Below are 24,138 nucleotides of genomic sequence, written 5' to 3'. Positions count from 1 at the left end.
ATCTGTGTTGGGGCATCAACTATTCACAGAATTTATTAACGACTTAGACGATGGAATAGAAAGTCATATATCCAACTTTGCTGATGACACAAAGGTAGGTGACATTGTAGGCTGTGTAGATGAAAGCATAAAATTACAAAGGGATATCGATAAATTAAGTGAATGGGCTAAACTGTGGCAAATGGATTTCAATGTAGGCAAATGTGAGGTCATCCACTTTGGACCTAAAAAGGATAGAATAGTTTATAAATGGTGAAAGGCTAAAAATGGTGGAGGTCCAAAGAGACTTGCAGGTCCACTGATATAGATAATTAAAAGATCATGAACAGATACAAAAATAATCAAAAAAGATCATGGAATGCCGGCCTTTAGATCTAGAGGACTAGAATACAAGTAATTGGTAGGAGGTTTAGAGGGGATTTGAGGGGAAATTTCTTCACCCAGAGGATGGTGGGGCTCTGGAACTCACTGCCTGAAAGGGTGGTAGAGACAGAAATCCTCACCACAGTTATAAAGTACTTGGATCTGCACTTCAAGTGCAGTACCTACAGGACTACGGACCAAGAGCTGGAAAGTGGGATTAGGCTGGACAGCTCTTTGTTGGCTGGCATGGACACGATGGGCTGAAATGGCCTCCTTCCATGCTGTAAATTTCTATGATTCTATGATACAAAGGGGTAGAAGTTATGCTGCAGCCAAACAAATCACTGGTTTGACCACACCTGGAATACCATGAGAAATTCTAGGCACCACGCCTTAGGAAGGGCATATTGGCCTTGGAGGGAGTGTTGCGTAGATTTACCAGAATGATACCCGGGCTCCAAGGGTTAAATTACAAAGAGAGATTACACAAATTAGGGTTAAGAGATGATCTGATTGAAGTTTAAAAGGTATTAAGAGGAACACATAAGGTAGATAGAGGGAGAAGGACAATTTTTCTGGATTGAGAAGTGATTTAGCAAAAGTGGACTGGAAACAGTTACTTGAAGGTAAATCAGTGTCAAAGCAGTGGGAGGCATTCATAAGAAATAGGAGCAGGAGTAGGCCATTTGGCTCCTCGAGCCTGCTCCGCCATTTAATATCATGGCTGATCTGATCATGGACACAGCTCCACTTCCCTGCCTGCTCCCCATAATCCTTTATTCCCTTATTGCTCAAAAATCTGTCTATCTCCACCTTAAATTTGCAAATGACCCATTCAAGAAGGAGATACATGGAGTTCAGGGTAAATATGTTCCCAAAAAGAAAAAGGGTAGGACTACCAAATTTAGAGCCCCCTGGATGACAAGGTACATACAGGGTAAGATAAGGCAAAAAAAGGAAGTTTATATCAGCTATCGAGAGCTCAATATGCAGAATGCCTAGAAAAATATAGAAAGTATATGGATGAAATTAAGAAGGAAATTAGGAAAGCAAAGAGAGGGCATGAAAAAATACTGTCAAGTAAAATCAAAGAAAACCGAAAGATGTTTTATAATTACATAAAGAGCAAGAGGATAACGAAGGAAAAACTAGGGCCTATTAGGGGCCAAAATGGTGATGTGTGTGTGTGTGGAGGCAGAGGACGTGGGTAAGGTACTTAATGAATACTTTGCGGCTGTCTTCACAAAAGAGGGGGACAAAGCTGACGTTGAAGTTCAGGAGGGTGAGTGTGAAATATTGGATGGGATAAACATAATGAGGGGAAATATTAAGGGGTTTAGCATCTTTGAAAATAGATAAATCACCAGGACTGGATGAAATATATCCTAGGCTATTAAAAGAAGCAAGGGAGGAAATTGCAGAGGCTCTGACCATCACTTTCCAATCCTCCCTGGTTACAGGAGTGGTGCCAGAGGATTGGAGAACTGCTAACGTTCTACCATTGTTTAAAAAGGGAGGAAGGGATAGACTGAGTAATTACAGGCCAGTTTGTTTAACCTCGGTGGTGGGCAAATTATTGGAATCAGTATAACCCTTCATTTCGAAAGACACAGATTAATCAAGGACAGTCAGCATGGATTTGTAAAGGGAAAGTCACGTCTGACTAACTTGATTGAATTTTTGAGGAGGTAACAAGGAGGGTCGATCAAGGCAGTGCGTTTGATGTAGCCTTCATGGATTTTAGAAAAGATTTTGACAAGGTCTAACATGGCAGACTGATCAAAAAAGTAAAAGCCCATAGGATCCAAGGGAGAATGGCAAATTGGATCCAAAATTGGCTCAGTGGCAGGAAGTAAAGGGTAATGGTTGATGGGTGTTTTTGCGACTGGAAGGTTGTTTCCAGTGGGGTTCCAAAGGGCTCAGTATTCAGTCCCTTGCTTTTTGTAGTATATATTAATGATTTAGACTTAAATGTAGGGGGCATGATAAAAATAATTTGCAGACAATACAAAAATTGGCCATGTGGTTGACAGTGAGGGGGAAAGTTTTAGACTGCAGGAAGATGTCGATGAATTGGTCAGTTGGGCAGAAAAGTGGAAAATGGAATTCGATCCGGAACAGTGTGAGGTAATGCCTTTGGGGAGGGGCAACAAGGCAAGGGAATACACAATAAATGGGAGGACACCGAGAGGTGTGGAGGAACAGAGAGACCTTGGAGTATATGTCCACAGATCCTTAAAGGCAGCAGGAGAGGTCGATAACGTAGTTAAAAAGGCATACAGAATGCTTTCCTTTATTAGCCGAGGCATAGAATACAAGAGCATGGAAGTTGTGCGAGAACTGTATACAATACTAGTTAGGCCACAGCTTGAATACTATGTGCAGATCTGGTCACCACATTACAGGAACGATGTGAGTGCACTAGAGAGGATGCACAGGAGTTTTACAAGGATGTTGCCAGGGCAAGAAAAGTTTTAGTTACGAGGAAAGATTGGATAGTTTGGGTTTGTTTTCTTCGGAACAAAGGGGGCTAAGGGGAGATTTAATTGAGGCGTATAAAATTATGAGGGGCCTAGATAGAGTGGATAGGATGGACCTATTTCCCTTAACAGTGGGGTCAAAAAACAGGGGCCATAGATTTAAAGTAGTTGGTAGAAGGATTAGAGGGAAGGTGATGAAAAATATTTTCACCCAGAGGGTGGTGGGGATCTGGAACTCATTGCCTGAAAGGGTGGTAGAGGCAGAAACCCTCACCACATTTAAAAAGTCATCAACATCATCATAGGTGGTCCCTTGGAGTCGAGGATGACTTGCTTCCACACTGGAAATAAGTTCTCAGGTGACTGAAGAGTCCAATGCAGGACCGACAGTCTCTGTCACAGCTAGGGCAAACGGTGGTTGAAGGAATTGGTGGGTGGGGGCCTGGGTTGCCGTGCGCTCCTTCTGCTGTCGCCGCTAGGCTTCAGCTTGCTCTCAGCGAAGAGACTCGAGGTGTTCAGCGCCTTCCCGGATGCTTTTCCTCCACTTTGGACAGTCTTTGGCCAGAGATTCCCAGGTGTTGCTGGGAATGTTACATTTTTTCAAGGAGGTTTTGACGGTGTCCTTGAAGCGTTTCCTCTGCCCACCTGGGGCTCACTTGGCTTGTCAGAGCTCCGAGTAGAGCACTTGTTTTGGAGTCTCCTGTCAAGCATGCGGGCAATATGGCCCGTCCAGCGGAGCTGATCGAGCGTGGTCAGTGCTTTGATGCTGGGGATATTGGCCTGAGCGAGGACACCGACATTGGTGCGTCTATCCTGCCAATGGATTTGCAGGATCCTGCGGAGACAGCGTTGGTGGTACTTCTCCAGTGTTTTGGGGTGCCTGTTGTCCATAGACAATGTCTCTGAGCCATATAGGAGGGCGGGTATCACTGCTGCTCTGTAGACCATGAGCTTGATGCCAGGTTTGAGGTCCTGGTCTTCAAACATTCTCTTCCTTAGGCAACCAAAAGGCTGCACTGGCACACTGAAGGCGGTATTGGACCTTGTCGTCGATGTCTGCCCTTGCTAACAGTAGGCTCCCGAGGTATGGAAAATGGTTCACATTGTCTAAAGCCTCGTCATGGATTTTGATAACTGGGGGTGGGAGGGCAGTGCTGTGTGGTGGGGGCAGATTGGTAGAGGACCTTTGTCTTACGGATATTTAGTGTAAGGCCCATGCTCTCGTACGCCTCGGTAAAGGTGTTGGCGAAGGCTTGGAGTTCGGCCTCCGAGTGTGCGCAGACGCAGGCGTCGCCTGCATACTGTAGTTCAATGACAGAGGATGGGACGACCTTGGATCTGGCCTGGTGGCGGTGGAGGCTGAACAGATTCCTGTTTGTCCTGTAATTTAGCTCCACTCCAGCGGGGAGATTGCCGAGGGCGAGATGGAGCAATGCAGTAAGGAGGATCAAGAAGAGCGTTGGTGCGATCACGCAGCCTTGCTTGACCCCGGTCCAAACGTGGAATATGTCTGTGGTGGATTTGTTGGTCAGGATCACGGCTTACATGTCATCGTGGAGCAGGCAGAGGATGGTGACAAACTTTTGAGGGCAACTGAATCTGAGGAGGACACTCAATAATCCATCACGGTTGACAGTGTTGAAGGCTTGTGTGAGATCGAAGTAGACCATGTACAGGGGTTGGTGCTGTTCCCTGCATTTCTCTTGTATTTGCCACGCGAAGATCATGTCCATTGTGCCCCTTAGTGGGCGGAATCCGCATTGCGACTCTGGGAAGAGTTCTTCAGGCTCAAGAAGGTGGCGATTCAGAAGGATTCTTGCAATGACTTTCCCGGTGGTCGGCAGACAGCAGCAAGATTCCGATTTCTGTAGTTACCGCAGTCGGACTTGTCACCTTTTTTGAAGATGGCCACGATTACAGCATCTCTGAGATCTCCTGGCATGATCTCCTCCTTCCAGATAAGAGAGATGAGGTCGTGGATCCACGCCAATAGTACTTGGATGCGCACTTAAAGAGCTGTGACCTACAGGGCTACGGACCTAGTGCTTGAAGATGGTATTATATTGGGTAGCTCTTTTTCGACCGACACGGACACGATGGGCCGAATGGCCTCCTTCTGTATCGTAATTTTCTATGATTCGAGAGGGAGAAACTATTTCCGCTGGTTGGGAAGTCTAGAACAATGGGGCATAGTCAAAAAATTAGAGCCAGATCTTTCAGGAGTGAAATCAGTAAAGAAAGGGTGGCAGTAGTTTGGAACTCTCTTCCGCAAACAGCAATTGATGCTAGATCAATTGTTAATTTTCAATCGAAGATTGATAGATTTTTGTTAATCAAAGGTATTATGGGATATGGACCAAAGATGGGTACTTGGAGTTAAGTTGCAGTTCAACCATGATCTCATTAAATGGCGGAAAAGGCTCGAGGGGCTAAATGGCCCACTCTTAGAAACATAGAAAATAGGTGCAGGAGTAGGCCATTCGGCCCTTCGAGCCTGCACCACCATTCAATGAGTTCATGGCTGAACATGCAACTTCAGTACCCCCTTCCTGCTTTCTCGCCATACCCCTTGATCCCCAGAGTAGTAAGGACTTCATCTAACTCCCTTTTGAATATATTTAGTGAATTGTCCTTAACAACTTTCTGTGGTAGAGAATTCCACAGGTTCACCACTCTCTGGGTGAAGAAGTTTCTCCTCATCTCGGTCCTAAATGGCTTACCCCTTATCCTTAGACTGTGACCCCTGGTTCTGGACTTCCCCAACATTGGGAACATTCTTCCTGCATCTACCCTGTCTAAACCCGTCAGAATTTTAAACGTTTCTATGAGGTCCCCTCTCATTCTTCTGAACTCCAGTGAATACAAGCCCAGTTGATCCAGTCTTTCTTGATAGGTCAGTCCCACCATCCCGGGAATCAGTCTGGTGAACCTTCGCTGCACTCCCTCAATAGCAAGAATGTCCTTCCTCAAGTTAGGAGACCAAAACTGTACACAATACTCCAGGTGTGGCCTCACCAATGCCCTGTACAACTGTAGCAACACCTCCCTGCCCCTGTACTCAAATCCCCTCGCTATGAAGGCCAACATGCCAATTGCTTTCTTAACTGCCTGCTGTACCTGCATGCCAACCTTCAATGACTGATGTACCATGACACCCAGGTCTCGTTTCACCTCCCCTTTTCCTAATCTGTCACCATTCAGATAATAGTCTGTCTCTCTGTTTTTACCACCAAAGTGGATAACCTCACATTTATCCACATTATACTTCATCTGCCATGCATTTGCCCACTCACCTAACCTATCCAAGTCACTCTGCAGCCTCATAGCATCCTCCTCGCAGCTCACAATGCCACCCAACTTAGTGTCATCCGCAAATTTGGAGATACTACATTTAATCCCCTCGTCTAAATCATTAATGTACAGTGTAAACAGCTGGGGCCCCAGCACAGAACCTTGCGGTACCTCACTAGTCACTACCTGCCATTCTGAAAAGTACCCATTTACTCCTACTCTTTGCTTCCTGTCTGACAACCAGTTCTCAATCCATGTCAGCACACTACCCCCAATCCCATGTGCTTTAACTTTGCACATTAATCTCTTGTGTGGGACCTTGTCGAAAGCCTTCTGAAAGTCCAAATATACCACATCAACTGGTTCTCCCTTGTCCACTCTACTGGAAACATCCTCAAAAAATTCCAGAAGATTTGTCAAGCATGATTTCCCTTTCACAAATCCATGCTGACTTGGACCTATCATGTCACCTCTTTCCAAATGCGCTGCTATGACATCCTTAATAATTGATTCCATCATTTTACCCACTACTGATGTCAGGCTGACCGGTCTATAATTCCCTGTTTTCGCTCTCCCTCCTTTTTTAAAAAGTGGGGTTACATTGGCTACCCTCCACTCGATAGGAACTGATCCAGAGTCTATGGAATGTTGGAAAATGACTGTCAATGCATCCGCTATTTCCAAGGCCTCCTCCTTAAGTACTCTGGGATGCAGTCCATCAGGCCCTTGGGATTTATCGGCCTTCAATCCCATCAATTTCCCCAACACAATTTCCTGACTAATAAAGATTTCCCTCAGTTCCTCCTCACTAGACCCTCTGACCCCTTTTATATCCGGAAGGTTGTTTGTGTCCTCCTTAGTGAATACCGAACCAAAGTACTTGTTCAATTGGTCTGTCATTTCTTTGTTCCCAGAAGTTTTCTATTCAACAGTCCAGATGAGAGCATCTGAGCACAGACTAGTATAAAATATACAGTATTGGAAGCATTCAAATTTGGGAATTATCCGGAATCTTCTCCAACGTACTGTTAATTTTGTTGATAAGCTGGATAAGTCAAGAAAACATGGAACAATGCTCCAATCATTCCTCATCCCTTTCAACAGATGGTTTGTACACCGGTCAGGATACCTGAGCATTATTAAGTCTTCTTGATGTAATACATTTAGTTTGTAGGCACAGTGGAAATTCCTGATCATTGATTGAAAAATTCTGGAATCTACTAGTCTACAATAAGATCGTAAGAAATAGGAGCAGGAGTAAACCATCGAGCTCCTCAAGCCTGTTCCCCCATTCAATAAGATCATGGCTGATCTGATCTTGGCCTCAACTCCACTTCACTGCCCGCTCCCCATAACCCTGGACTCCCTTATCGTTCAGAAATCTGTATCTCCAACTTAAATATATTCAATGACCCAGCCCCCACAGGTCTCTGGGGTAGAGGATTCCAAAGAATCATGACCCTCAGAGAAGAAATTCCTTCTCATTTTCATTTTAAATGGGCGATCCATTGTTCTGAAACTATGCCCCCCTAGTTCTAGATTCTCCCAAGAGAGGAAACATCCTCTCTGCATCTAGCCTGACAAGCCCCCTCAGAATCTTATAAGTTTCAATAAGATCACCTCAGTCTTCTAAACTCCAATGAGTATAGGCCCAACCTCCTTATGCTTTCTTCATATGATAACCCCTTCATCTCAGGAATCAACCTCGTGAACCTTCTCTGAACTACCTCCAATGCAAATATATCCCTCCTTAAATAAGGAGACCAAACTGTACACAGTACTCCAGGTGTGGTCTCACCGGGTGAGGATTTCCCTACTTTTATACTCCATCCCTCTTGAAATAAAGGCCAACTTTCCATTTGCCTTCCTAATTACTTGCTGTACCTGCATGCTAACTTTTTGTGTTTCATGTACAAGGACTCCTAGATCCCTCTCAGTACTGCAGCATTTTGTAATTGCTCCTCATTAAATAATAATTTAATACCTAACCTTTGAGCAATATCTATCCATTATTATGAAAACTGATTTTCTTTTAAGTTTTGGAGAATGCAAAGATGTTTGAGCAACATTTTTTTTTAGAAGGGGGCCTAATAAAAACCTCAAAATGATGAACAAAATATCTATCCTCAGTTATTTTCCAAAGTTGACATTTTCATGATTCCAGCAGCACAGGTTGTTCAATTGTATTCTATGATTACCTGTAAGTTTCTTGATTGAAGTTTTATTGGTTTTTATTGCACTCAATAAGCTTAACATGATGATGGCATATTAGAGGTAAAATTAAATTGCACTTGCAGTTACAATGAGGAAGTCTTGCACATTTTAATCAACTTCATTCTCTAAGCATCAGGTGTGGTCAGGATCTTTTCCTTGGTACAGAGTGTTGCCAACAGTGAGGAAGGTGGGTCAGGTAGCTCACGAAAACTGGGCGAGATAACGATGCAGATTGTGCAAAGACTTTCAAGATGCCGGGAAGGCCATTCGAAGTCAGGTTTTCTTGATCATCCAATTGCTCAAGGTCTGTTCAGCTGGGAAATAGAGGGGAAAACTGTATAGCACGTGAGCCTACAGAAAGGGAGTCTATACTACACATTTTTAATATTATGGCCCATGCGTCATTCAATCAATCGCATTGTCAAGTGCCACTCAGCTGCTTTGTCTGCATATTTGATATGAGGGACTGTAGACCAAGTAGATATTCAGTGAGGCCCAGGTCAATTGTATGGATTGTCATGGTCTCAATAGCTTCCCAAATCTTGGTCTGGAAAATTTAGGTTTGAGTACAAAAAGTGTGCAATAGAATGCTTATTTGTCTGCAAACACTCATCTGCCAAAGTTCGGTGGCATTAATGTATCTACATGGGTGAGATAGATTCTGTGCAGGATTTTGACAGCCCTTTGTTTATTCTGCTGCAGGTCAAGGTGACTGGAATTACTTTCCATGCCTTCTCCCGGCACCCATGGCTCATGCGTATCCAGATCTTGCTCCAAAGAGCTTCGTAAGTTTTTTTTTAATAACTACCGACATGGAGGATAACATAAAGGAGGAGGAGGAACTCTCTACTATGGGAAAATAATTCTAATAGGTCCAGCTTGCACAAAGGATCAAAGGAGTTTCAACAGTGGGCATGTTAATTTGTGAAGAGCCAAATTAAGGTCCCAATTAGGAACCAGTAAAGTGTAACTCGGTATAATTTCCCAACACCTATGATCTACTGATGATCCAAATATACATAGGTAATGAAAAGCTGAAACAGCCACAATGTGAACCCAAATAAAACTATTTAAAAAAAAACATGAAATAGATGTTGGACATATTGTGCAAAATGCAGGACATAGATCTAACGATCGTAGCCGGAATCCACTAAACAATGTTTTTTCCATTTTGTGTTATAAATACCCTTAGTTGATCCCCTGTGGCAAGTAGGTGAAGTATCTGCCATCAGGGGTACAAGACCTTGATTTAAGCATTATCTTTTAATAATCAGACCAATAAAACATGTCCAAGTCCAGATGCAATATTTGATTCCCCTAACTATGCGAGATCTCTACTGTGGAATGCTGTTACTGCTCATTACCCTGAACTACAGTTTTCAGGTTCAATAAGGGGATATCAGTATGAACTTTACTCTGACTAATTCCATCTTTTGAATTACTTGTGAGATCAAGGGAAATGGAAGAAATCTTGGGCTAGAAATTTGTCCCAGGTGGTGGCGCAAAACGGGTGGTATCGGATTGGCTGCCCATGACACCCAGCGCCTGATATTCAATTGCATTGACACTAATGCATCCAGGAAAAGGATATCAAACAAACTCCAAACTGTCAATGTTTCAAGTAGAAATATTGGAACTGATGGTTGTTCAGTGAACCAAACTACTTCAGATGCCCCCAACTTCTTAAAAAGTGAGCTCAGAGGCAACAGAGCATGTTACCATGTTGGCCCAGAATCCCGGTTTCTCCTTCCCGCGGGTGTTTGACTGGATTCTAGAAAAAAGCGCACTTACCTGAAGTTGCTGCGCCCACGGGAGATCCCGGTCCTGAGGCCTCCACTGACTGCGCATCAGAGCGCGTGCACATCAGGACGTGCGTAGGGCTGGAACTGCAGTCACATGGCTCTGAGCAACCAAATCAAGGTAAAAAAGTATGTTCTCATTCATAATAATGGGAACTCTAAGTTGGAGTTCTCTTTATTATGAATGAGAGCCCCACCAAACACACAAAACATAAATAGAAAAAATACACTACATATTTAACATTAATTTAAATTATGTATTATTAAAAAAAATTCTGATTTTTTTTAAAAGTTTTTTTAAATTATAAAAAGTGTTTTTTTAAATTTTACTTTTAATGTTTTCAGTGTGTTTTAAAACTCTTACGCCTGTAAAAGTAGGCTATGCGCCTGCTTTTATCAGGCGCAAGAGTTTTCAGGACATCTGCTGGGCAAGATATGGGTAAATACCGCAATCTTGCCCATGCGAATGTCTTCGCTCCCGATATGCGGAGGATCTGTCAAGCTGGAAACCGGCTTTTGCGATGCCTTACGGACCCGGGAGGCCAGAATTTCAGGGCCACTATCTATCTACCATGACTAAATGCTGTAATGTAATCCAGACAGCAATATCGTAGCAGGATTATATTTTGACAAAGGTATATAATTCTTGATAGCACTGTCTGACCACACACACCCACTTGTCATAAACTATAGAAAAATGTAGCAAGTAGCAATATTGTGTTTAGAGGACAAGTATTTTATGCAACAATTGTAAGCGCCAAAAATGGCGAATAGATTACTGCGCATTTTGCACACTATTTAAAGCCTATGCCAGACGTTGGTCCTAGCACATTTATCCACGAAGGCACCGACAATATACGTGATGTACTACATGGGACAATGCCAGAGGGGTTTCCTATGACCACAGCCCAGCAGGGAGGCACACCCATGCTGTGTGCAAAATTCCAATTTACTCAAATTCTATATAGTGCCTTAGTCCCTTCGATGCTAATGTTCTATTTGTGTTTGTCTGTTTTAGTAGCTAAAAAACATAGTTTGTTTTGTGTGCATGTCTTATAACTGACAGCCTAGTAACATTTTCTTGAGTTTCATAGTGCACTGCTGATGCTTTAGACTAAAATCTGAAAAACAAACATCATAACCAGGACAGATCAGGTAAATTACAAAAGGTATGATACTCCTGTAGAAAGGTCACCAAACTTTGGTGACAAGAGGTTTGAAATGAACAGTAAAGTTCTAACAAAAGGTAATTGTCCTGAAAAGTTAACTCTTTCTCTCTCCACAGATGCTGCCTGACCTGCTGAGTACTTCCAGCATTTTCTGTTTTTATTTCAGATTTCCAACATTCGCAGTATTTTGCTTTTGTAGTAAAGAACCTTGAGTCATGGGAAAAAAGCGGAGCAATTGGGTAGATCATGGAGCTTCATTAATCCTAAGAATAGGAAACTTCATGTAGCACCACCCATTTGTAATGGTATGAGACCATTTTTAGCATGCTCAGCACACATTACTGATCAAACTAGGCTATACTCCGAGTGTGGAGGTGGAATAAAGAAAAATGTAAACTTTAAAATTAATTACAAAAACATCCATTTCTGTGAATTTTGTTGTTTAGTACAATAATTTATTTTGAGTGTAGATGATGATATTAGGAAACTGGTTCAAAGGAGCAAATAAGCTTGACATATGAAGGAAGTGAAATAACATTAGTAGAAGTACAACAAATAAAAACTTCAAAACTGCTTATAACTCCATGCAACTATTTGGTTCTTGAAGTGGCATTGATAATGGAAAAAGTGATTATTCAAAAAAACAGAAGATTTTATATAGTTACCTGTAAAAATTCTGAAGAGGTCAAGAAAATGTAAGCATTTATAATCTGGAAACAAGTCCTTACATTTTCAGAACTAAGCTCTGAAATTAAAGAAAACACAGGAGTACAAATTAGAGGCAAAGCAGTGAATAAATAATTAAATATATCAGTTTATCTAACAATGAATATACACTGGTGATTGACCAGCCAGTAATCCCAGGTAAAGGCATTGAATAAATAATTCTAAATTCTGCAGTTGTCCCACCGTTATGGGAGTTATTGCATTTACAGGAAAATGATATCCAGTCAGGCAGGGCAAAAAATGAATGAAACCCAGTTATCGAAAGGAAAACACAAGAACCTAGCACATCAGTAACAGTCCTTTAATTATTCAGATTTCTTTGCTGATGACTCTGTTATGCTCCTATGTCCATATTGAATCCACATTCTCAAATTTACCCGCAATGAAATTCATCCAAAATTGGTGGTCCACATTGCAGTCATCATAGGCGGTCCCACGAATGAGGATGACTTGCTTCCACGAGAGTTCACAGATGTTTCAATGAAGGACCCGATGTTCCAGTCCTGAACTCCAGTTCAGGGGGTGGAAGATGCCTGTGCGTGAATTTTTTTTAATGTGTGCTGACCGTTGCACATCAGCCACCACACGGACTTGACAGAGCTAGGCCTTTATCCAGTGGCAAGGATTAACCAGGACGACTGGAGACCTGCTCTGCTGCATGGACCTAGTACGCACACATATCGCAGTGTGGGCCTTCGGCTCTTCTGGGCCCCGTACCCTCATTAGCCGCACCTCCGCCGCGAACTTTCCAGGGCCCGGTGCTCCAGCTCCATTTATAGCCCCGCCCTGCGGCGGTGTTCTCACACAGGTCGAGGCAGCCCACGATGTTCCAGGGCCCGGTGCTCCAGCTCCATTTATAGCCCCGCCCTGCGGCGGTGTTCTCACACAGGTCGAGGCAGCCCACGATGTTCCAGGGCCCGGTGCTCCAGCTCCATTTATAGCCCCGCCCTGCGGTGGTGTTCTCACACAGGTCGAGGCAGCCCACGATGTTCCAGGGCCCGGTGCTCCAGCTCCATTTATAGCCCCGCCCTGCGGCGGTGTTCTCACATAGGTCAGAGCGGCTCACACATTGCACTAGTACTGCATCAGCAGGAGCATAACAACTAGAGCTAACACTCAAAAATATAACATGCAACAGGACATCACAGAATCGGTTGGAACTGCCGTACTTAACCAGTATGAATAAAATTTCCCCTTAAGCAGCAGACTCACACTAGTAAGTGGATTCATTGCCTGGATTTTGTGGCTAGCTGTGAACAAATGGCCCCAGCTGTTCATTACATTTACACTTGCCCACAGACTTTCTATGCTAATGCCTCCAATTTAAAATTCTCATCCTTGCTTTTAAATCATTGCATGGCCTCCCCCTTCCCTATCTCTTTAACCTCCTCTAGCCCTCCAATTCTTCCTCACCCCACCAATACTCTGCTTCTCTGATCTTATGTGTCCCTAAACTCAACATTGGCAGCTGCACCTTCAACCACCTAGGCCTCATGTTCTGGAATTCCATTCCTTAAGCCTCTCCACCTCCTTTAGGGTGCTGGGTAAGCAAAGATATCCTCCTGTGGAGCATCCTGCAGAAGAGTGGTCATGAACATGGATATGCAAACGTAATTGGAGGGAGAGGTTTATGAAGTACAGGTGAGCAGTGAATTCAATGATGAGGGGACAAAGGAGTTGTGATGGAGACTAAAATCATAAGGCTGAGGAATCACACTGTATAGAGGTTGAGTGGGTAAAGAAAGGAGAATTTCGAGGTAAATTTTGGGATAAGGATTGGAGAGTGCGGTGGTACATAACGAGAATTTTCAAAAGGATCCGACAGACAATCCCGAGCATCGTGAGATAGCCTACTGGATGTCCCACACTGTGTAGCTTTACTTTGTTCCAGATTCAGGGCGTTTTCAGAATCTGGAAATATGCTGTCACTTTCATGTTGATGCGCATACAAAACTGTATCAAAGCAAGAGTGGTGGTATTACTGCATTATAACAGTCTGTACATGTGAAAAAGAATGAAACTTTTTCCACACGTATACTCCAAACAACATGCTTCTGAAATTGTAGGTTGCTGACGAAGGGCAATCTTGCCCTATCTAGAATTCTGAGTCACAAACCTACTTTCTCAGCATGTAAGAAAACACAGACTATAAAGTAAGCACCCCTGTTCCATAATTGAAGATGAATGAGCCTGCACCTTCACAGTTTTGGTCACTGAATCAGGAGTTATTCACATCAAGTATCTTTTCAGTATCATCCCGCCTGCTGCAGGAGACAACATGTTATTGTGCCTTGGTTAAGAATGGTGGGTGGGGTAGGGGCAAGTGTGTAGGAGCGGGGCGGCAGGTCATATAATGACATCTCCAGGAATGCGCCCAGAGTTGCAATCCAATTGGGGCTGCATGTTGTGAGAGAGTCCCGTGAAGCTCATTAATATTACAGTCTAGGTGAAACGCTATGAAACTTGATGCATGAATTTTGCAGGCTCTCTCTGACCTGTGTATTATAAATGACCCCTGTTAGCAAAGGTCAGGGGCTAGCCACAATCTCTTGGCATCTCCCATGTGATAGGTCAGCAGTGATGGGCAGCCCTACATGTTTTTTTGCACGGGCTGTGCGGAGCTTGCAAAGTCAGGGAGCCTCGCAGCCCCGACCTGAGAGAGAACATCTGTGGTAGGTCGAGGCCTTAAAAGGAGCATACCATTCCAGGGAGCAGTGCGAGCTGGTGCAGGAGGGTGACGGCAGTGAAGAGGACGGCTGGATTGGACGTCATCAAGGTCCAGATCGCTGATTGGAGCGTGGGCAGGTACAGCAGGAGCGGCGAGGTCGGGGCGAAGGTGTAGCGAGAGATTGCAGAGCAACGTGATTGGGGCCCAGGAGAGGCGTGAGTTTGGGGCCCAGAAGAGGCATGGGCCCAGGGGTAGCACGGGCCAGCCCACACTGTGATAGGTGTGCGCCCTAAGTCCATGCAGCAGAGCTGGTCTCCAGTCATCTTGGTTAATCCTTGCCACTGGACCAAGACCAAGCTCTGTTAAGCCCGTGTGGTGGCTGGTGTGTAACAGCCACCACACATTAAACAAATCCATGCAGAGGCATCTTCCACCCTTCAATATGCAGTCCGGGACCTGGAATATTAGGTCCTTCATTGAACCTGGAATATTAGGTCCTTCAATGTACTGCCAACATTGGGTGCATAAAACCAGAAGGGTTCCATTCCTCAATGCTAACATCTTGCATTTTAATAGCCTCATTAACATAGAAAATGTTTTAAGACACGACACACAAAGTAGAAAAGCTTGGTGGTAGATTTGCGAGCCTGGTCTTCGAACTCTCTTTTCCTCAGGCAGCCAAAGGCTGCACTGGAGGCAATGTTGAATCTCCGCATCAATGTCAGCCTTTGTTGATAAGAGGTATGGGAAGGAGTCTATGTTGTCGAGGGCCGCGCCGTGAATTTTGATGACTGGAGGGCAGTGCTTTGTCTTATGGATGTTAAGTGTAAGGCCTATGCTTTCACATGCCTCGGTGAATACATCGACTATATCCTGGAGTTCAGCCTCAGAATGTGCGCAGACGCAGGTGTCGTCCGCGTACTGCAGCTCAATGACAGAGGTTGGGGTGACCTTGGATCTGGCCTGGAGGTGGTGTAGGTTAAGCAGTTTCCCACTGGTTCTGTAGTTTAGTTCCACTCCAGCGGGGAGCTTGTTGAGTGTGAGGTGGAGCATGGCTGCGAGGAAGACTGAGGAGAGTTGGAGTAATGACGCAGCCCTGTTTGACCTCGGTCCGGACGTGGATTGGGTCTGTAATGGAAGCACTGATAAGGATCACGGCCTGTGTGTCGTCATGCAGCAGGCGAAGGATGTTGACAAACTTTTGGGGGCATCCAAAATGGAGGAGGACGCTCCATAAGCACTCACGGTTGACAGTGTCAAAGGCCTTTGTAAAATCGAAAAAGGCCATGTGTAAGGGCTGGCGCTGCTCCCTGCATTTTTCCTGCAACTGTCGCGCTGCAAAGATCATCTCTGTTGTGCCCCGTAGGGGATGAAATCTGCACTGTGATTCCGGGAGGAGCTCCTCGGCCACAGGGAGAAGACGGTTGAGGAGAACTCTAGCGACAACCTTTCCAGTCGCTGATAGCAGGGAGATTCCCCTGTAGTTGCCGCAGTCGGACTTGTCCCCCTTTTTAAAGATGGTCACGATCACTTCATCTCTGAGATCTCCCGGCATGCTCTCCTCCCTCCAAATGAGAGAGATGAGGTCATGTATCCGTGCCAATAGCGCCTCTCCGCCATACTTAAGCGCCTGAAGTAACTCTGTTCCCAAACACTGGCTTTCTTATCTCTTCCCCAGACACTTCTAGTCAAAATGTTATGTATTGTAACTGCTAACCTCTATTGTCTTTGTTATGTGTTACTAAGATTAAGGATGGTTCATTAACTATCAGGCTTAATTCATTATAAATGTGCTTTACATACATAAGCAAGTGTTACATACAATAGGCAATTATAATCCATACCATAAGGTAGAGGAACTTCACCGATTCCTCAGACCCTCCTAATACTGATAAACCTTATCTATCTAATCGTAACCAGAGAATCACCTGCAATGGCTTCTCATCCTCCCCGCATCGTTACCTCTGGTGTCCCCCAAGGATCTATCCTTGGCCCCCTCCTATTTCTCATATACATGTTGCCCCTTGGCGACATTATCCGAAAACACAGCATCAGTTTCCACATGCATGCTGATGACACCCAGCTCTACCTCACCACCACTTCTTTTCACCCCTCTTCGGTCTATAAATTGTCAGACTGCTTGTCTGACATCCAGTTCTGGATAAGCGGAGATTTTCTCCAATTGAATATTGGGAAGACCAAAGCCATTGTTTTTGGTCCCCGCCACAAACTCCATTCCCTAGCCACTGACTCCATCCCTCTCCCCTACTTCTGTCTGAAGCTGAATCAGACTGTTCGCAACCTTGGTGTCATATTTGACCCTGAAATGAGCTTTTGACCACATTTTCTATGTTTCTATTATTCTCATTCCTCTCCAACCATCCCTGTAAGGTTCGTGTAAGGGCATCGACTCGATCGTCTATCATAGGCAGATCTATAGTGTTTACCGTCGCGACTCCCGCTGCGTATCTCGCGCCTACTGAACATAAAAGAAACATAGAAATTAGGTGCAGGAGTAGGCCATTCGGCCCTTCAAGCCTGCACCACCATTCAATATCATGGCTGATCATTCACCTCAGTACCCCTTTCCTGCTTTCTCTCCATTGATCCCTTTAGCCGTAAGGGCCATATCTAACTCCCTCTTGAATATATCCAATGAACTGGCATCAACAACTCTCTGCGGTAGGGAATTCCACAGGTTAACAACTTTCTGAGTGAAGAAGTTTCTCCTCATCTCAGTCCTAAATGGCTTACCCCTTATCCTTAGACTATGTCCCCTGGTTCCGGACTTCCCCAACATCGGGAACATTCTTCCTGCATCTAACCTGTCAGAATTTTATATGTTTCTATGAGATCCCCTCTCATCCTTCTAAACTCCAGTCAATACAGGCCCAGTCGATCCAGTCTCTCCTCATATATCAGTCCTGCCATCCTGGGAATCAGTCTGGTGAACCTTCGCTGCACTCCCTCAATAGCAAGAACGTCCTTCCTCAGATTAGGAGACCAAAACTGAACACAATATTCCAGGTGAGGCCTCACTAAGGCCCTGTACAACTGCAGTAAGACCTCCCTGCTCCTATACTCAAATCCCCGAGCTATGAAGGCCAACATACTATTTGTCTTCTTCACCGCCTGCTGTACCTGCATACCAACTTTCAATGACTGATGTACCATGACACCCAGGTCCCGTTGCACCTCTGTTTTTCCTAATCTGCCACCATTCAGATAATATTCTGCCTTTGTGTTTTTGCCACCAAAGTGGATAACCTCACATTTATCCACATTATACTGCATCTGGCATGTGTTTGCCCACTCATCTAACCTGTCCAAGTCACCCTGCTGCCTTTTAGTGTCCTCCTCACAGCTCACACCGCCACCCAGCTTAGTGTCATCTGCAAACTTGGAGATATTACGCTCAATTCCCTCATCCAAATCATTAATATATATTGTAAACAGCTGTGGACCCAGCACTGAGCCCTGTGGCACCCCACTAGTCACTGCCTGCCATTCTGAAAAGGACCCGTTTATCCCGACTCTCTGCTTCCTGTCTGCTAACCAATTCTCTATCCACGTCAGTACATTACCCCCAATACCACGTGCTTTAATTTTGCACACCAATCTCTTGTGTGGGATCTTGTCAAAAGCCTTTTGAAAGTCCAAATACACCACATCCACTGGTTCTCCCTGGTCCACGTTGTCCAGGGCCACACCGTGGATCTTGATGTTTGGGGGGCAGTGCTGTGCGGCGAGGACAGGCTGGTGTAGGACCTTTGTCTTACTAATGTTTTGCGTAAGGCCCATGGCTTTCATATGCCTCGGTAAATATGTCGACTATGTCCTGGAGTTCGGCCTGTGTGTGTGCACAAACGCAGGTATCGTCCGCGTACTGTAGCTCGACGACAGAGGTTGGAGTGGTCTTGGACCTGGCCTGGAGACGGCGAAGGTTGAACAGCTTCGCACTGGTTCTGTCGTTTAGCTCCACTCCAGCGGGGAGCTTATGAACTGTGAGGTGGAGCATGGCAGTGAGGAAGATTGAGAAGAGGGTTCGGGCGATGACGCAGCCCTGTTTGACCCCGGTGTGGACATGAATTGGGTCTGTGATGGATCCGTTGGTAAGGATCACGGCCTGCATGTCGTCATGGAGCAGGAGTATGGTGACGTACTTTTGGGGGCATCCGAAACGGAGGCGGACGCTCCATAGATCCTCGTGGTTGACTGTAACTGGCAATCTCATAGCCCTTCCGGTCATTAGTTCAAAGGGTGTCAGTCCAATCGCCCGACTAGGGGTTGCCCTGAGCTTCATCAGTACTCAGGGTAGGTAATATGTGTACCTATCCTTTTCCAGTCTCCTCGATTGCTTTAGCTGGGGCTGCTTTTAAGGTCCTATTCATTCGTTCCACTAATCCAGAGGATTCCGGATGGTATGGGATATGGAACCTTTGCCTGATCCCTAGTAAAGCGCAGGCCTGTTTCATCACCTTCCCTGTGAAGTGGGGGTATTTTGATGAGAGTCCAGCTGTAGCGGCATTCCCCATCGGGGTATTATTTCCTCGGCTAGGATCCTGGCCACGGTTTCTGATGAACAATTTCTAGTGGCGAAAGCTTCTACCCACTTCGGAAACTGGTCTATTATAACTCGGCAGTATGTCTTCCCCTTGTTGCTGGGTAACGGTCCAGTAAAATCTATTTGTAAGTTTTCCCATGGTCCTTTCGGTCGGGGCTGATGTCCCATTCTGACCTTTACTTTCCCCCCGGGTTATATTTTGCGCACGTCATGCACCTTCTAGTGGTTTTCTACATCTCTACCCATTCCCTTCCATCACCAGCATCTGGACACCGAGCTTATCATACCTCAGGAGGAGGGCCGATAAAACAGGAGGAGATTGTTAAAAAAAATTAGTGGAAGCCTCCCTCCTACCCAAAGAGTGTGCAATAATAAAAATCAAAGCGCACATATGGACATACCCGTGGTATAAATTTAGTAGGCTCCCCTGTATGCATTCCGGGGCCACCACATTCCCGTCTTTCCTCCGTATCCCGTCAATCCTTTGTTGGGCCCCCCTTTGCTTCCACCCCTCCTTTTCCTGTGGAGTGGCTTCTCCCTGTACCTTAAGCAGGTTTACTTCCTCAGGCCCGATTTACATGCTCTGACCCGAGTCTCCCCGTCCGGTGTACCTGTCTCTGCCACTCGTTTGGATGCCTTGTCTGCCCATGCGTTTCCCTGCTGGTGTCAGTCAGTAATTTTTATGTGCGCTTTGATTTTTATTATTGCACTCTTGGGGTAGGAGGGAGGCTTCCACTAATTTTTTAACAATCTCATGTTTTATTGGCCCTCCTCCTGAGGTCATGTATCCCCGTCTACTCCAGGCTATCATATAATCATGCACTACTCCAAAAGCATACCGACTGTCTGTATAGATGTTTACTCTTTTCCCCTTTGCCATTCTCAGAGCCTCGGTGAGAGCCACCAAGTTGAGCCGATAGGCCCGCTTCTAGCTGCCCTTCCCTTCTAACCTGTCTGTTGCTATCTACCATGGCCCATCCCATCCATGCTGTCCCATTGATATAGCAGCGAGACCCATCTACATATAGATCCATGTCTGCCTCCTCAAGCGGGGTTTCACTAACCTGACTACTTCCCTCGTCTTCTCCTATCGGGCTACACTGATGTTTCTCTCCCTCCGTAATGATCCACCCTGCAGGGTTGTTACACATGTCTTTTATTATTGTTATCATCCCATTAGGGTGCAAGAGCATTACTTCTCACCTAGCCCTTTGCGTGTCGGATACCGTTTTTAGCCTTCCTGTGTTAAGTAATTCTATTGAGCTTTGCTGGGTATATAGGATAATGCGTCCAGACATTACTAACTCTGATGGCCCACGCAGCACGGTCCAGGGCAGCCACACACCTCGACAGTCCTGCAGTTACAGATTGCGGTTTGCCTGAGTAATGTGCCACTGGTCGATGTCTGTCCCCATGTAATTGGGTCACTATCATGTTATAATGATCATTGTGGAAGGTATTGATGTGGATAGGCCTATTCTGGTCAGGTAATCCCAGGGCTGGAGCACTTGTGAGAGCTTGTTTTTACTTTACAAACACCGTTTCCTGATCAGGGCCCCAAGTCCACTGGCTCTTGGGAGGGTTTCCTCCCTTTGACCAGGTCTTGTATAGATTGGGCCATCTCGGCATATTCAGGGATAAAATGTTGGCTATAGTTGAATAGCCCTAGTACCTGCCTTGCCCCTTTCACGGTTCCTGGCTTGGGCATTGACCGAATCGCCTCCTTTCTGTCCTCAGGCATCTGTCTCTTCCCTTGCGTTATTATATATCCTAGATATGTTACTTCGCTCTTTCCCACCTGTACCTTCCTAGGATTTATTTTTAATCCTGCATTCTGCAGAGCTCCTAGCACTGTAGTTAAAGCTATTACATTACTTGCACGGTGAATATCTTATATTCTGGATCCAGGCCATTAAATATTGTGGCCAGGTTTGCCACTATCAGGTGCTCTCAGAGAGTCACCTTATTCAGGGTGGTGTAATCCATAGTCAGTTGGTAAGACCTGTCGGGCTTTTTTTTTAAACTGGCCACACAGGTGAATTAGTAGAGGCAATTATCTGTCTCACTATCCCTTGCTTCTCCAATTCCTGCACTATCTGACAGACTGCTACCTCAGCTTCAGGCACTAGTGGGTACTGTCGATGAGCTTTGTGTTTGGGTCCGGGAATTTTGATGGGAGGTATCCCTACTAGCCCACAATCCTGCTTGTGTCGTGCCCACAAGGTTGGGTACAATTGGCACATGCTACCCCAAACACCTTTTGTTTCCCACTTGGGCTGGATTAGGGTTATTCTGGCCATTCGTTGCTGCTGGTGTCCCGGGTGTTGGAACTTAATTTGGTTTTCGTGCTTATTCCCCAAAATTATCCGGTTACGTTGGGGATCTATCAGTGCCCCTATTTCCCTTAAGGTATCGATGCCCAATATGGTGCCCTCTGTATTCTGACAACACCAAAACTGAGTGCGTAGCATTACTCCCTGTACTTCTAATAACACCATCTCACTTAGGGTTGCTTTTCTATTTTCAAAAATGCTGCATCATCTTTGTCAGGGTTGTTTGTGCCGGAGTGGTCTTTGTACTCAATCCATTTTCGTTCCCCGTATTCCCCTACACTTTCACCTACCTTCCGAGTTACTTTCAGTATCTTACTCTAATTTATTCTAATCGGTCCCCAGCACCCATCCATCCCGTGCTTCAGGAAGTCCAATTTTTGCGCTTTTGGCATACCAGCTCCTCCCTACACTGCCGGTCTCCGCTTTGCACCATTGGTGTTGTTTTGCGCCAATTTATTGGACCCGTTTTGTCCTTTACCAGATTGTGAATGTCTGCTAAGGTTAGGTTATGGGCATCTGGCATCTCTTCCACCTTGTGCCAGAACTCTGTATTCCTGCTATTTGGTTTCGGGGTTGGCAATTCATTCAATAATATTTGTCTCTCATGTGGACTGAAGGGTACCTCCTGGATGGTAATTTGGGCTGGTCTTTGTCCATTGGCAGGACTCGTAGTGGTGCGTATAGGTGCCACTTGTAGGCAGCCATTATCATTTGCCGGGGCCCATCTACCCTGTACTCGTCATCGGCCAACTCAACACAGTCCGGTTTACTGTCAGGTTGGGTTTGTGGGCTATTCTTACCCACCGAGGGGTACAGCTGTTCTGCTGCTGGTGCCGTAGGTGGTCCTGTTATGACTGCGCATTGCACTATCTGTCCGGTCCCGTTTTTTGTCTCATCCAGCTTATTTATCTTACCCTCTAACTCTTGAATCTTACCCTCCAACTCTTGAACTTGTTTTGTTTGAATATCTATTTATTTTACCTGACCCCGGTAACAGGCGAGCATTATTACATTGGCTTGCTCTGTTTTATTCTTAGTTTGACTATCCCACTATTTCCTCTCTGTCTGTCTGGTGGGTCTCCTGGCTGCCATCCTTGCTTTTTCATCACTTCTATTAATTTCCCATTTTTCTCAGCTAGCAAAGATATTAAGAGATCCTTCCGGTCCCCATTACCATTCTATTTCATTGGCCATTTTTCTAGACCCCGTTGGGTTGTATTCCTTCTTTGTTTGTGCCGCTGTGCACGACCAATTACCGTGTCAGCCGTCACGCTTCGGGATACACACTTATCTCCTACCTCGGCTTTCGTCCTTCCGTGGTTCGCTATAAATTGTTCTTTATACAGAATACTTCTTTTTCCCCTTCAATGCTACAGCTCTAACTTGTAGGTGGCACAAAAGGCTGACTCACCACAACAACAGCTGCCACATTCGGATCGGAGAATCTGTATCCTGTTCGTAACGCCAAATGTAGGGGTTAAAAGAAGACTTCTCTCCTTAAAGGTGGACTCCCTGATACAAGGAATCGACACCCCCGCCCGTATAACGACCACGGAATCAATCAAACGAAACCTTCGGTACAACTAGTTTATTTCGAGCACATGCAAGTGAAAAGTTCAAATGTGAACCTTCCCAGAGCAATGGTTGCCACTCACAGTTTATACAACAAACGGACGTGTGTGCCTCTCCCACAAAAGCACCGGTTGGTTTACAGCTTATCAGCAAAGTTACAATGATTGGTCGTCTCTTATCAGACTGGCTGAGTGGTACTTGCAACTGTCCATCTCCCATCATATGTTAATTGTGTGTTCAGTGATGTGAACTTGCCTTAGTCCCTATGACGCCAGAGACTTCTCGTCAAAATGTTATGTATTGTAACTGCTAACCTCTATTGTCTTTGTTATGTGTTACTAAGGTGAAGGATGGTTCATTAACCATCAAGCTTAATTCGTTATAAGTGTGCTTTACATACATAAGCAAGTGTTACATACTTATAATCCATACCGTAAGATAGAAGAACTTCACCGATTCCTCAGACCCTCCTAATACTGATAAGTCCTGTTAATCTGGACCATTTTACATGTCAGATCAATTCACTACTTTCAGTATCCCCATTCTTGACCACCTATATGTCTGCTCTTTGTCTGCTACAAATCTATACCCTTACACTCTTGTATTCCATATCTCGACTAATAAAGGCAAGTATTCCATATGCCTTTTTAACCACTTTATCGACCTGGCCTGCTACCTTCAGGGATCTGTAGACCTGCACTCCAAGGTCCCTTTGTTCCTCTACACCTTTCAGCGTTGTACAATTTAATGTGTATTCCCTTGCCTTGTTAGTCCTCCCCATATTTCTGGGGATAGGCTATCGATAAACATCCACTGTAAGCCCAATGACTCCCACATGTTTCTATGTTTCACAGCTATCTGGACTACAGCTTACTGTAAGGACTCTATTCCATTCTCCCAGTTTCTCTGTCACATCTGTTCTAACTATGCCACCTTCCATACTAGTGCTTCCAATATGC

At 45.1% G+C, this 24,138-nt stretch overlaps 1 protein-coding gene across 6 annotated transcripts in view; it reads right to left on the bottom strand.

Moving 5' to 3' along the window:
* Positions 1–24,138, bottom strand: part of ipo11 (importin 11) — a 928,775-nt gene that overhangs the window by 336,138 nt on the left and 568,499 nt on the right. For all 6 annotated transcript variants that reach the window (XM_070869309.1, XM_070869300.1, XM_070869323.1 and 3 more), the window contains one exon: positions 11,982–12,061. In XM_070869309.1, the coding sequence (XP_070725410.1) occupies positions 11,982–12,061 (80 nt within the window). The remainder of the gene's footprint in view (positions 1–11,981; positions 12,062–24,138) is intronic.

This window comes from Pristiophorus japonicus, chromosome 2, assembly GCF_044704955.1.
Source record: "Pristiophorus japonicus isolate sPriJap1 chromosome 2, sPriJap1.hap1, whole genome shotgun sequence".
Classification (NCBI taxonomy): Eukaryota; Metazoa; Chordata; class Chondrichthyes; family Pristiophoridae; genus Pristiophorus; species Pristiophorus japonicus.
This window is presented reverse-complemented; position numbering and strand designations above follow the sequence as displayed.